Raw genomic sequence first — 12,500 nt, forward strand, 5'->3', positions numbered from 1 at the left:
ACATTTGAAATATATGAGTTTGTATGTAATGTATGAATATAATATACAAGTTTCACTTTTTAAATGGAATTACTGAAATCAATCTACTTTTTCATGATATTCTAATTTTATGACCAGCACCTGTAGATATTTCTTCTCCTAGTGTCCGATCGTGTTCGTTTCTGCGGAATCAGACGCCGACGCGCCGGCGCGAGAGCAAAACTAAAGCCTCCAAATCTGCTCGACGTCAAACAGAACGAGCCGTTTGGACGCCGCCGCCGATTACAGCATAAGCTCAACGCTCAGCCGCGGTGCTGAGGGAAAAACATCTGATTTGAAAGGAAACGTGCTGATGCAACGGCAGGCTCGGACCTAATCTGATGTGTAATCCTCTTTATTTGTGAGATTTGATGCGGCTCCGGTGTTGGCCGGTGGAAGGAGCACGTCGGGTTTGTTTCCTGCTCGGTAATGACTCCCTGAACTCGCTGAAGGCAAGTCGGGAAGGAGCTCGGCGTGCACATGAGCTGAAGGGACTATTTCTGTCCGAGCGGCTGTAACACGAAGCACCGGCCCCGCGTCAGGCTGTATAAATAACTGGGTTTCACGGGGACAGTGTCTGTTTACATTTTGAGGTGATGGGCCGGGTTCTACATGCTGGAAGACAAAGTGTCGAACAAAGTGCGCTTCCATTACCGTTATTCCCCGCAGCCAGGAGATCTGCTCGCCTCTCGGCTGGTTTATGACCCGACGCTTCTTCTCACCGTTACTCGTCTGCTCTTTTTGCAGCCTGACCAGTGACCGGCAATGGAGTACATGAACAACGCCTCGAACAGCTACGGTTCTGGAGACGCCGTCAGCTCCTCCTTAGCCAACATGACCATCAACGACCAGCATCACCAGGAGAACGGAGTCGCCAAAATGAAAGGTCAGACGGCGAGACTGGAGACTGAATAAGCGTTTAAATCAGAGCTCTGAGGCGTTGCTCCTGAAGAAACTGATAAAACATCCAGGTTCTTTAATTAGACGATCTGACGGGATCCCATAAATGATCCCAGAGAGAACCAACCAGCAGGGGGTCTTTAAGACAACATATAAAACATGTCAGAGCGCGTTAATTACAAAAAAACTAAAGATTATTTGTGGTAATATCATTACATTCATGGTTTGGAAACTTTGGCAGGAGCTGTTTGGTTTCTTCAGGGGGAGAAAAATTTATAAATAAATCAGTTTTTTTTGCAAAAAGGTCTGTTTAAAAAGCTTTTATTCCAGCTGTGCACGCTGTGAAGTAGGGGCGTAACGAGAGCCTCGAGCCGGCTGTCCTCTCTGCCGTCCTGCCGGTCCTCAGTTCCACGAGACGCCTCCCGGTTCATTAAACAGACGTAAAGGGACAGTTCAGAGGTTAGGAGGTGAGGGGTTCGTGGAGACGTTATGAGCAGCAGCATCTTACCTGTCGTAGGTGGCTCTTTGAGCGGCCTCGGTTTGGAGAAATGAAGTTTGATTCTGAGCGGACTGACGAGCTAACGGCTAGTCTAAGACCTAAATGGTTGTTTTTAAACGAAATCTTTACATTTATGTTGGTTTTACTGCAGCAGCAGCAGCAGAAGCTAGCTGTAGCACGTCCTGCAGGAACATCTTTTTTTTTTTTTTTCCAGAATAACCAATAATGGACTCGGACTAGCCGTTAGCTAGTCGTTCAGAGAGTTATCTACAACAGGTAAGATGTTAGTTGTTCATAACCTTCAGTTTTCAAAAGATCTCAGCAAAAAAGAGTTTAAATAAAATGAATCATAACCTTTAACCTTTAATCAGATCCCTGAGGCTCCATGTTTCCCAGCTGCTGTCGAGGTCATTTTAATAAAAACAGACAAATATAAATCTGATAAGAGTTGATTTATAGTTTAGTTTCATCCTAAGTACAACTTAAATGATACAGATTACTGTCTGTGAGATCCGGTCTACAGAATCCTGGGTTTGTGTCGCAGAAAGACCTGAAGATCTGTGGGTTCCAGCAGGTTTCGGGTTAGAACCAGTCTCTTCAGATTCTCTCCTCTTTTTATAAAGAAGGAACAAAAACCACGAATCAGAGACACAGGAAGTGCGTCACGTCCGGGTCGTCTCTGTCTTTTATTAAAGACATCTGCCTTCGAGTCTGTAACTGGAAACGAAACCTTCGGATATTCAGTCAGAGCTGTGGCAGCAGATTAAACATCAGTTTATTGGGATTTAATGAATTTTATCAGATGCACAGCGGCCTGTATTTATAATAAATCCAAACAGGAAGACGTGTCGCTGCTGTCAGTTATAGTAATTACTTCTAAATGGACTTTAATGCACTTTAAATAAATCCGTTTATGTTTGTTTCTTGTGTGTTTTGACTCTAACGTCCACAGGTTAAAGATTAGTCCAGATGTTTTAGTGTTGCAGCTCTAAAGCCTGATTATCACGTTAAAGACGGGACAGTAAACCCAGTTTTCTCCTCTTTGTTCTGAATTAATCTGTCTTTATGTGACGGAGATGAGGCTCGCTTGTTCTCTGTAATCCAGACATCTGGGTCAGAGTCCGAGAGCGAGCCCGTCTTCTTCTTCTGCTGCTCCGATAATAAACAATCAGGCTTTCAGTCCTGCAGAAAGAAACTCTGATTTTATCGTCTGTGGTTAAACAGTGAGCCTTATCTGTTTGTGTTGGAATGTCACGAAACAACGAGTCTGCAGGAAATCACCAGCAGACCGATTAAAGGGCCATTTTTATAAAGAAAACAGGCTAATTGGTCGTATTTAAAACATAAAATCTGTCAAAATACGTGACTTTTTAATGTTTTTGATTTGAATGTTTTTGTGTATCATCTTTGATAACAAAAACCTCTAAATACGCATCGTTCACGACTAAAAGTCTACAGTCAGGTTTTGTTGCCAACAATTATGAGTTGTTTGTTTATGTTCAAATGTTTACGAGGACACTTCAGACAGTCTGAGTCGTTAAAATAATCCCTGGAAGTAAACAGAAGGTGAAGCTCTTCTTCTTCTTCTTCTTCTGAAAAGAAACGGCGACTAAACGCTAAATACATAAATACATCACTTAAAGTAAAACAGGATGTCCGGTACTGAGAACAAACCGTTCATCTTGTTTCTAATGTTCGGTTTTGTTCTGTGCAGAAATGTGATTTCTCTTTGTTTCTTTTTATTTTAAATTGTCCTCAAATCACCGAATGGCCTCGTAGTTCGTAGCTTAGCGTTCCCGAGTCTGCAGCCCTCGTTAGTTCGGTCGTTCTCCCCGTTTCCACTTCCCCTCATGCCCCGCCCCAACAGGAAGCAGCCCACAGAGGCAGGGCCGCCTGCAGATGTGCACAGATGTTTAACCAGCGGTCGAGCCCAGAGTGAGTATGTCAGCAGGCTGGATTAAAGGTGGATTAAAGCTGGTTTAAAGCTGGTTAAAAGGTGGATTAAAGCTGGTTAAAAGGTGGATTAAAGCTGGTTAAAAGGTGGATTAAAGCTGGATTAAAGCTGGTTAAAGCTGGTTTAAAGATGGATTAAAGATGGATTAAAGCTGGTTTAAAACTGGATTAAAGATGGTTTAAAGGTGGATTATAATCTTAGACTTTCAGATTTTAGTAACGTCTTATTTTTACAAAATTATAGGAGAATTATTCTATGAATGTAGGTTAAAAATGAATCATATTTAATATCTCACAGGCGTATTTCTGTTTATTTTCTGGAGCAAACAGGAAACTAGTTACAGTTTATTTATGTAGGAGTTTCAAACAGAAACGTCTGAATTTGTTTCCCTGTTTTTGCTGAAGCATCACAAACTGACGCTCGTAAATATTTGGTTGAATCTGAGTTTAATCGCCTCAGACTGTCGTCGTTTTTGTTCTCCTCAGTTTGTTTCGATGACCTCCAGTTTGACCTCAGGTTCACCTTTAATCCACAGACGACGGCGGCGTTCTCGCCGAGAGCTCGGTGAAATCTGAGTCTGAACTTTCTCAGCCAGAGAGCAACCATTGTGACGCCGTGGCGCCGCCCGGTACGCCTGCCTGCAGCCTGATGCTTTCAGTGCGCCTGGTTGACTTTGTGTTCAAATTATTCTTTTGCTTCAAGAATGACGTTTGCTTTTCTTTTTTTTTTGCAGAAATATAATCAAAGACGAGCTGCTTTTTTCTCCATCAGTAACAGTTTTAATGTTTAATGCTTTAAACTGGTCCGCATGTTGATTTCACCAGCTATAAATAAGACACTTCTGTCTCTGTGAGCTTTTTAAAAGCAGCCATGTTTTTAAAGCATGTTTGATCATAAATAATGACTCAACTTCTCCAAAACGATGAGAAGGAGGGATGTTTCTGCTGGTTGCTGCAGACGAAGTAAAAAAAAGGTTGAATGTTTGAATGGAAACAGTCCTGACGCTCGTTTGTCCTGCAGCAGGAAGTCCAGCAGAGGACGGAGCTGAAGTTGTGTCTGAGCTCTCAGAAAAGGAGAACTGGTTGAGCGAAGACAAGGGGGAAGGTGGTACGCCTCCATCGTTTCTGCAGCTGCTTCTGCTTCCGTTGGTTTCTGCAGCTTTAACATTTAATGATTCCAACTCTGGAAATGCACTCATTTGCTTTTGTTGCTGAGAATTGGATACGACTGTCAATCTGTGCATTAGCTGCCAATATGTTAGCATGTTAGCCACCAATTCATTAGCCCTTTAGCTGCTAAAACATTATGCTAGCCTCCAATATGGTAGCTTCTTTGCTAACAATACATCGGCTCATTCAACACAATTAAATTAGCACATTAGTTGTCAATTCATTAGCCTGTTAACTGCTAAAACATCATGTTTCCCTTTAAAACAGTAGCTTCTTTTCCATTACATTATCACATTAGCCACCAATATCTTAGCTCATTAGCTGCTAAAACATCATGTTTGTCTTTAAAGCAGTAGCTTCTTCTCAGTTACAGTATCTGGTTAGCCACCAAGGCATTAGCTTATTGGCTACCAATACGTTAGCCCATTAGCACTTGTAGTTTGTTATCTACCAATATATTCACCATCCGTATGTTAGCTCATTAGTTGTCAATTCATTAGCCTGTTAGCTGCTAAAACATTATGCTAGCCTCCAATACAGTAGCTTCTTTGCTAACAGTACATCGGCTCATACAACACAATTAAATTAGCCCATTAGCACATTTACCACGTGTACGTTAGCCCATTAGTTGTAGATATATTAGCCTGTTAGCTGCTAAAGCAACATACGTTTCCCTTTAAAACACTAGCTTCTTCTCAGTTATATTATCTTGTTAGCTACCAAGGCATTAGCTTATTGGCTATCAACACATTAGCCCATTAGCCACCAAAATATTATCTCATTAGTCACAAAAACTTTGCTTATTACTCGTAAACATATTAGCTTGTTAGCCACTTAGCAGCCCATACACTGCTACATTAGCTTGTTGCTAACACACTCATCCTTTAGCCACAAATATGTTAGCTTTCAAACTGCTAATCTGTCATCTTTTTACTCATCAGCTGCTGAAACATCCTGCTTGCTGCTAACACATTAATTAGCTTGTTCAGATGCCGTTAGCCCATTAGCTGCCAATAAATTACTGCTTTAGCAGCAAAAACATTCCTGTTAGCTGCCAGTATTTTAGCTTATTAGCTAGCAGTACGTTAGCCCATCTGTTCGAGGTGAAAACATCCCGTCAGCTTTTATCTGTGAGCTGCGTTGAGCACTTTAAATTAAATTCAGAGCGAGTCGGTGTCTGAATGTTTCAAACAAAGCTGCTCAGAAAACAAGTTCAGTTTCTTCCTTTTTATTTAATTTATTTTGGCTTTGGTTTTATTCCTCTTCACGCTGACTTCAAACACGAACTTAAACAGACTAAGTTAAAGTTAAGTTAAGTTATTTTAGAAGAACAGAAAGAGGTGGAGAGGATAAAACGAGCTTCAAACTGTCCATATTTACGTTTTTTCCTTTTGAAAACTTTATTTATGTCGCAGGTTTGGGCTGCGGGCTTCTCTGCACTAACTGAAGACGATCTGTTGTTGATTTCTGACCGACTGAAACTAATTAAACTCTCGTCTTTTTTATTCTCCGTTGACGAGCAGCTGGAGGAGCCTCAGCAGGTGAGATTTTATTTATTATTTATCTACTAATAATTTAACAAACTGTGTGGACAAATGAAGCTTAAATACAAACAGATTAAATCCTGTTTGATGCTCTAACAGCATTTCTTTCTTGTTTCATCTTTTATTTGTTTTATTTTCTGTTTTTATTATAGTCTGTGATTTATGATGACAAATATTTCACATTAAGGTCTTTAATTATTTATAGAAAACACAACATTTATTTTTATTCTTTGGTTTTTTTATAAGTTAAAACGTTTATCTAATATAATCCAAACGTGTCTCTGTCTTTATTTACACTATTAGAAGCTAAATAATTCAGTTGTTTGGTCCTTATTTTATAAAATGTTAAATATTACATCAAACATAACCTCCAGTGTCTGAAAATAAATCTGAATTTAAAGTTTCTAGTCTCTTAAAGTTCACTATTTTTTATAATATAATTCATGATTTCTCAATCTTTTGGAAAATAATCAAGTTTTATGTTTAAATAAAGAGTTAATTAATAATATAAATAATTTTTAACCTGATTATTTAATGTTTTATTTGATAAAATGATTTCCAGTTTAATGTTGTCTGTTTTTATGTCAATTATAATAAAAAATAGACTTTATAATAAGAAAACTTCAGTTTCTGAAATTCTTTCTGCTGTTTGGTTTTAATTAACTTTAAAAACAACATAAATTAACTTTGTTGTTGTCGGAAACCAAAACCAAAAAGGCCGTTATTATCGACGTCTGTTTGCTTTTAAAAAACACTTTCTTTTTGTCCAGATTTAAATTCAGTTTTATTTTAGTCATTTAGGGCAAACAGAAAGAAGAAAATCTTCTTTTTTTATCGCTTTAAACGCGTGAAAGCATAAATTAAGTGACTGAATCAGATTTATTTTCTAATATTAGTACTTTTATGAAGCTCCTCTGTGTTTTTAAACAGATTAAGTTGACAATTAAAGATTATTTTCCTTTTATTTTACAATAATAACGCATGTTTGTGTGAGTTCTCCGTCTGTCGTTGCTGTAAAATCTGTAAATTTTCACATTCATCCATTTTATTTTCCTCCTAAACTTCACTTCTTCAACGTTTGATTTGATTATTTTAGTTTTGAAGGGGACGTGGAGAACAGGTGCTGTAAGTCTCATCATTAATCTGCTTTTTAAGTCGAATCAGCGGCGCCGGGTCCCGGAGGCCGCCGTGAGTTTCCGGACGCAGGAAGTGAAGCAGCGGAGGAGGCCGGCGGGGGAAGCGCTCAGAGGCCGATACGCCTCGAAGCGGCCCGGGATCTTCCCGGGGCGGCTTTGATCTGCAGCGCGGCTCTGGAAGACCTGACCTCCATGAAAGACAGAAGCTTGTGGGCCAATCAGAGGCAGGAAACTGACGTTGCAGCTGCTGGTGGAGGAAACTCAGACGTCCCTTCAGAAACTGAGCCGGCTCCTCAGGAACTGTCGCAGCCTGGCTTTGATTCAGAGGATCTCCAACCAGCACACATTTCTGAGGCGGGTGGCCTTTTCAGCTCGGAGCCGTGTGACTCGGAGGCCGCCGGCCGCCGTGACTCATCGTTACACAACGACAGCGATTCACAGCCTGACATTTGCAGAGTCGCTCCATCCTCCCAGAGCTCCGCCGCCAGAAAGTCTTTGGTGCCGGTCGCTGTTTTCAAAGGTCTGTTTGCTGTCAGCTCAGAACCTGAACCAGAACCAGAACCCCCCTCCGTTCAGTTACCTCCTCCCACTTCTTTGAGTTTCGGCGCAGCTTCGTCCTTCAGTTTCGCAGCACTCTTACTCCAGATTGTTTCGGCGGTCCGAGGAGCTTGTTGTCCTCTCCCCACACCTCAGCTGTTTGCTTCGTCTCTCCGTCTCCGACCGCTCTGCTGGTTTTGCAGCCCGGCGTGTGAAATGCGTGCACGCTGAACACATTTCTTTGACATGATGGTGGTTTTTCAGGCACCTGGGTGGATGTAAAACAGATGTTTCAGTAAAATTACCTGTTTTCTTTTTGCAGCTCAAGCAAAGACGAATAACGGAGACAAGGTAAGAAACGCTTCTCATGAATGTTGTGAAAGGATAACTCTGGTTTATTAAAACTTGAGTCTTATTTTGTAGCACCGGCCTAAAAAGAACAAAACAACAAAAATATCTGAACTCGATCATCGTCCCCCCCGTCAAACCTCGAATTCAGGAGAAGCAGTTCAGCTCCTGTCTTTCCGGTTGTCCCCTGGTGGACTTTGTGGGAGGACAGGGTCACCTTTGAGGGCTTTCCAGTCCCTGTAGAATAGTTTTTCTGCACAAACTGAGGCTGGTTGGACTCCACCGGGGCTGCTCCTGGTCTCCAACCCTGGACAGGATCTGGGTTGTTGAGACGAACCTCAGGGTTTCTGCAGATGACCCATGACCCTCAGGGTGCACCTGCGGTTCACAGCCCGGTGTGGAGAAGTTGAGTTGGAGTTTGTATCTTGAGGATTTGTTCCTGGGTGATAGTTGGATGGAAGGAAAGAATGATTGACAGATCAGGACCTCTCATGCAGTGATGGGGTCGTTGGTCCGGTCTGTCGTGATGATGAAAGATCTCGGGTCATAATGAGGCAGAACTCTGAAAACGACCAGCTCATCGAGCCGACCACCTGAGGCGTTAGCTTTCAGAAATGAAGCCAGGTTTGTGGAACCAAAGCGGTCTGAAACGTTGACGACGTCTCTGTGAGAACATCAAAACACGATAAACTAACTCCATTCAGTAGTCCTCCTCGTGTTTACCCAATCTTTGAAGTAAACAAAGTTACTGTAATCATTTTATTTATTGTTCAGACTTTAAATCCCTCTTTGTGGCCTCGAAGCTGGCTCCGCCTTTTCACGCCGCCGAGCGACACGAAGGTGCAACAGCAGCCGGTTGACTTCAACGGCCAGCAGGCGTCTGAAATCCTGACCTGGAGGTTCTCACAGGTTCTGGATACAAGCAGCTGAGATGGAGCTCCATGATCCGAGGGGAGCCGCTTCTCCTCGTCGATGAGGAGGCACCTGGTCGCCTCCCTTTGTCCTCTCTGGTCTGGGATGACCTTGAGCTCCTGCAGGAGGAGATGTTGCTGTTTTTGTTGAGGTTGTAGACGGGCGCAGATGATAGGATCTTTCCTTTTTTTATGTCGTTTTTTGGAAAATTCTCCATTTGGTTGTTAAATATTTTCATTAGATAAAATAAACGTGACCAGAGTTGTAATAAACCAGAACCGTCCTTTCCTGGATCATCCGTTTCCTCCATCTTTCATTTCATTCATTCTTCTGTTTTCTGTTTGAGTTAATTTTTCCTCTTCATGACAAAGACTCAAACCTCCACTCCTCCCTCCTCCCCTCACACATCACCTGTCGTCACCCGGAGCCACAGAGCGCCCGCCGCCTCCCGGAACGGCCACAGCTCCATTCCCGTAAAAACCGGCAGCCCGGCGCCGAGGCGGCCCGGAGTGAGTACCGGCCCGGCGCTGCTTCAGGCCCGCTTCACAGCTCTTACATCATCATCATCTTTTTTTTTTTTATTACGTTTTCCATCCAAACTCACGTGAAAATCTGCAGCTTTCCTAACGTCAGAACGTCGTCTCTGCTGTGACTTTCAGGGCGCCGCGAAGCCTCCAGGGGCCAAAACTTCGGCCAGAACTGCAGCTCACCCGGGTAAGAAACTGCCAGCGCCGCCAGAAAGGCTTCCATCTGAAATATTTCTTAAATGTTGTATTTCTGTGATGCAGCTAGTGCCAAGAACCCCCCCAAAACTGAGACAGGTAAAAGAAAGGAAGTGAATCTAGGAGCGTTTCTCGCCGTCCCTCCGGATGGAGCCTGCTCAGCTTTTAGCTCGTAGTGCTAACAGCGCTAACAGCTCGTTTACGTTTTTACTCCGGTTTGTTTCAGACGCCAGGAGCGGACACAGCAGCCCCGGGACGCCCAAATCCCCCGGCAGCCAGGCCGTTTCTGCCTCCGACGCCAACAAGGTGAAGAAGGTGGCCGTCGTGCGCTCCACCCCCAAGTCCCCGGGCTCGCTGAAGAACCGCTCGCCGGCTCCTCTGGCCGCCGCTGCCGCTGCGGCGCCGATGCCGGACCTGAAGAACGTCCGGTCCAAGATCGGCTCCACAGACAACATTAAACACCAACCTGGAGGCGGAAAGGTAACCGGTGTCCATCTTATTCTGATCATTTATCATCTTAAAATCCCTCCAGTCCTTTGGTATGAAACAAATTAACATTTAATTCTCAGCAGCTGTTTGTGTTTACGTCCCTTCCAGCGTGCTCTCACAGGCTGTTTCTTCTCACGCCTCCACGTCTAAAAGCTGACATTTTCATCTTTCCAGGTGCAAATCCTTGATCAGAAGCTGGACTTTAGTACTGTGCAGTCTAAGTGTGGCTCCAAAGGCAATATGAAACACGTACCGGGTGGAGGCAACGTGAGTAACTGAGGGATGAACTCAACGCCCGACTCTTGAGTTTCTCTGCAGTTATGACGATCAGACCCGACATTAAATGAAACAAACACCTTTTTAATCGATCTCTCTGCTAACGAGATGCTGAAATGTCTGTTTAAAGTTGCACAAAAACCCCAGGAGGTGATTTAGAGAAAGCTGGCATCTGTAACCTTTTCAAATCTGTGAAATGCAAGAAATGAGGTCAAATATCCACAGAACAAAGAGGAAAAACGGAGGTCTGGTGTTTTCCATCAGGAATCTGAAGTTTCAGCTGCTTAGATCTGACCCCAGATGTTTCCTTCAGCTCGTCCAGGAGAGGAAACCAGACCTCCATCTTCAGGTCAGAGGAGATAAATTACTCCTCCAGCAGGTTCTTGCTCCGCTCCAGGGAACGCTTTCAGAACGTCGAACCCAGAAGGCGTCCTGATCCGAAGCTCGAACCTCAGCAGCTTGCAAATCGAGATCTTTCCCTGAGCAGACCGGAGCAACAGCCTCGTTACTGCGGCTGAATCCTGCCCCGTCGGCCCGTTTCCTGCTCCTTCCTCCCGTCACTCGTGGTCAGGACTCCCAGATCCTCGGTCTCCTCTGTCGGAACCATTTTAAGTATTTTAACTTGAATTTCTCTGGCGTTGAGGTGGTTTTCAGACCTGAGGGACGTAACGGTTCCTCACAGAAGCTGTCAGGAGGATCCAGACCCAGGCTGATCTCTCAGGACCTTCGGCACAAACAGGAAGTACGAGCCGGAAAGAGCCACAGAGTTCACTAAAGCAGCGTTTGACTCTCTGCTTACGGTTGATCCTTCAGCGGCGCCTTCAGGCGTGTCGTGTGATTCGTTAGAGAACCGAGGCGGCGTGGAGCTGAAGTCAACGCCGCTCAGGTAGGAACGGCTCGACATGGCGATGACCGGCCGACCTTCATCCCAGCTGCTTCCCGCCTGGCTGAGGCCTTCAGGGTTTGAACGTTTAATTTCACCTTCTGATGGAAACAGTAACTGTTCATCAGAACCTCCGACCCAAACGGTTCTGTGGCTGATGGTAAAACCACCTTCCTCTGTTGACCTTTGTGGTTAAATAATTCGACCCAAAAGCATCAAAGTTACAGATGGCAGCTTTAATTTCCTTCTTCGCCTCCTTTTGGATCGAGCTCCTTCCTTCCTTCGTTAAAGAGTTCCTCTCTGTTCTTGCATCTTTCAGGTCCAGATCCTGGACAAGAAGCTGGACCTGTCCAGCGTCCAAGCTCGCTGCGGCTCCAAAGACAACCTGAAGCACAAACCAGGTGGAGGCAAGGTAAAATAAAATACAGTTTAGACCTTTTCTTTAAAGAACTCCTTCATAACGAGAACGGATCCTACATTTGACTTAAACGTTAATTTTTTAAACATTTCTCTCCTAAAAGTCAGTTCTGCACAGTTAAACCTCCAAATAGAAAATAAAGCTCTGCAGTCATTGATCGGGTTGGTGGTTCCGAGCCTCTGAAAGGTCCTTTTCTCCCACAGTAACTGTTTGTTACTCTCCAGGTACAAATTCTTGATAAGAAGTTGGACTTGAGCTCTGTGCAGTCCCGCTGCGGCTCCAAAGATAATATCAAACACGTTCCCGGTGGTGGAAATGTGAGTAGAAACGGGTCTCCTGTTCGAACCCGACCCGACCCAACCCGACCTGGATCCCGGCACCGTAACACCCGACGGTTTTATCATGAAGCCATGAGCATCTTTCCTCCCCGTCCCTGGATGCTCATGACTCGATAATCCAGCATGTGTCGCTCCGTGTCCTTCCCCTCGGCTCCGAGCTTCCTGAGGGAATGCATGTCGCCCGCCGTCTCCTGATGAGACGGGAGGACATTCTCCTCGCTGTCAGGTGTGTCCTGAAGGGTCCTGAAGGACCCGAACCGGCTGACTAATGCCCCCTTTACACCGGCTCTAATTCAGAGGTCCGGCTCTGCTCGGCTCGGCTCCATAAAGACTGCATCCTGTTCACACCGATCAGTT

General features: G+C 44.2%; 1 protein-coding gene across 19 annotated transcripts in view; it reads left to right on the plus strand.

The window, feature by feature from the left end:
- Positions 1-12,500, plus strand: part of mapta (microtubule-associated protein tau a) — a 27,106-nt gene that overhangs the window by 9,261 nt on the left and 5,345 nt on the right. For 6 of the 19 annotated variants that reach the window (XM_017441195.3, XM_017441201.3, XM_025002842.2 and 3 more), the window contains exons 2-12: positions 766-904; positions 3,907-3,999; positions 4,392-4,478; positions 6,064-6,081; positions 8,080-8,108; positions 9,389-9,526; positions 9,677-9,731; positions 9,966-10,219; positions 10,403-10,495; positions 11,707-11,799; positions 12,030-12,122. In XM_017441195.3, coding sequence (XP_017296684.1) covers positions 784-904; positions 3,907-3,999; positions 4,392-4,478; positions 6,064-6,081; positions 8,080-8,108; positions 9,389-9,526; positions 9,677-9,731; positions 9,966-10,219; positions 10,403-10,495; positions 11,707-11,799; positions 12,030-12,122 — 1,074 coding nt within the window. In that variant the 5' untranslated portion in view covers positions 766-783. Of the gene's footprint in view, positions 1-519; positions 658-765; positions 905-3,906; positions 4,000-4,391; positions 4,479-6,063; positions 6,082-8,079; positions 8,109-9,388; positions 9,527-9,676; positions 9,732-9,965; positions 10,220-10,402; positions 10,496-11,706; positions 11,800-12,029; positions 12,123-12,500 lie in introns of those variants that run through there. The other 13 variants (XM_017441196.3, XM_017441198.3, XM_017441200.3 and 10 more) reach the window with 13 other exon arrangements.

The sequence above is a fragment of the Kryptolebias marmoratus genome, linkage group LG17, assembly GCF_001649575.2.
Source record: "Kryptolebias marmoratus isolate JLee-2015 linkage group LG17, ASM164957v2, whole genome shotgun sequence".
NCBI classification, from domain to species: Eukaryota; Metazoa; Chordata; class Actinopteri; order Cyprinodontiformes; family Rivulidae; genus Kryptolebias; species Kryptolebias marmoratus.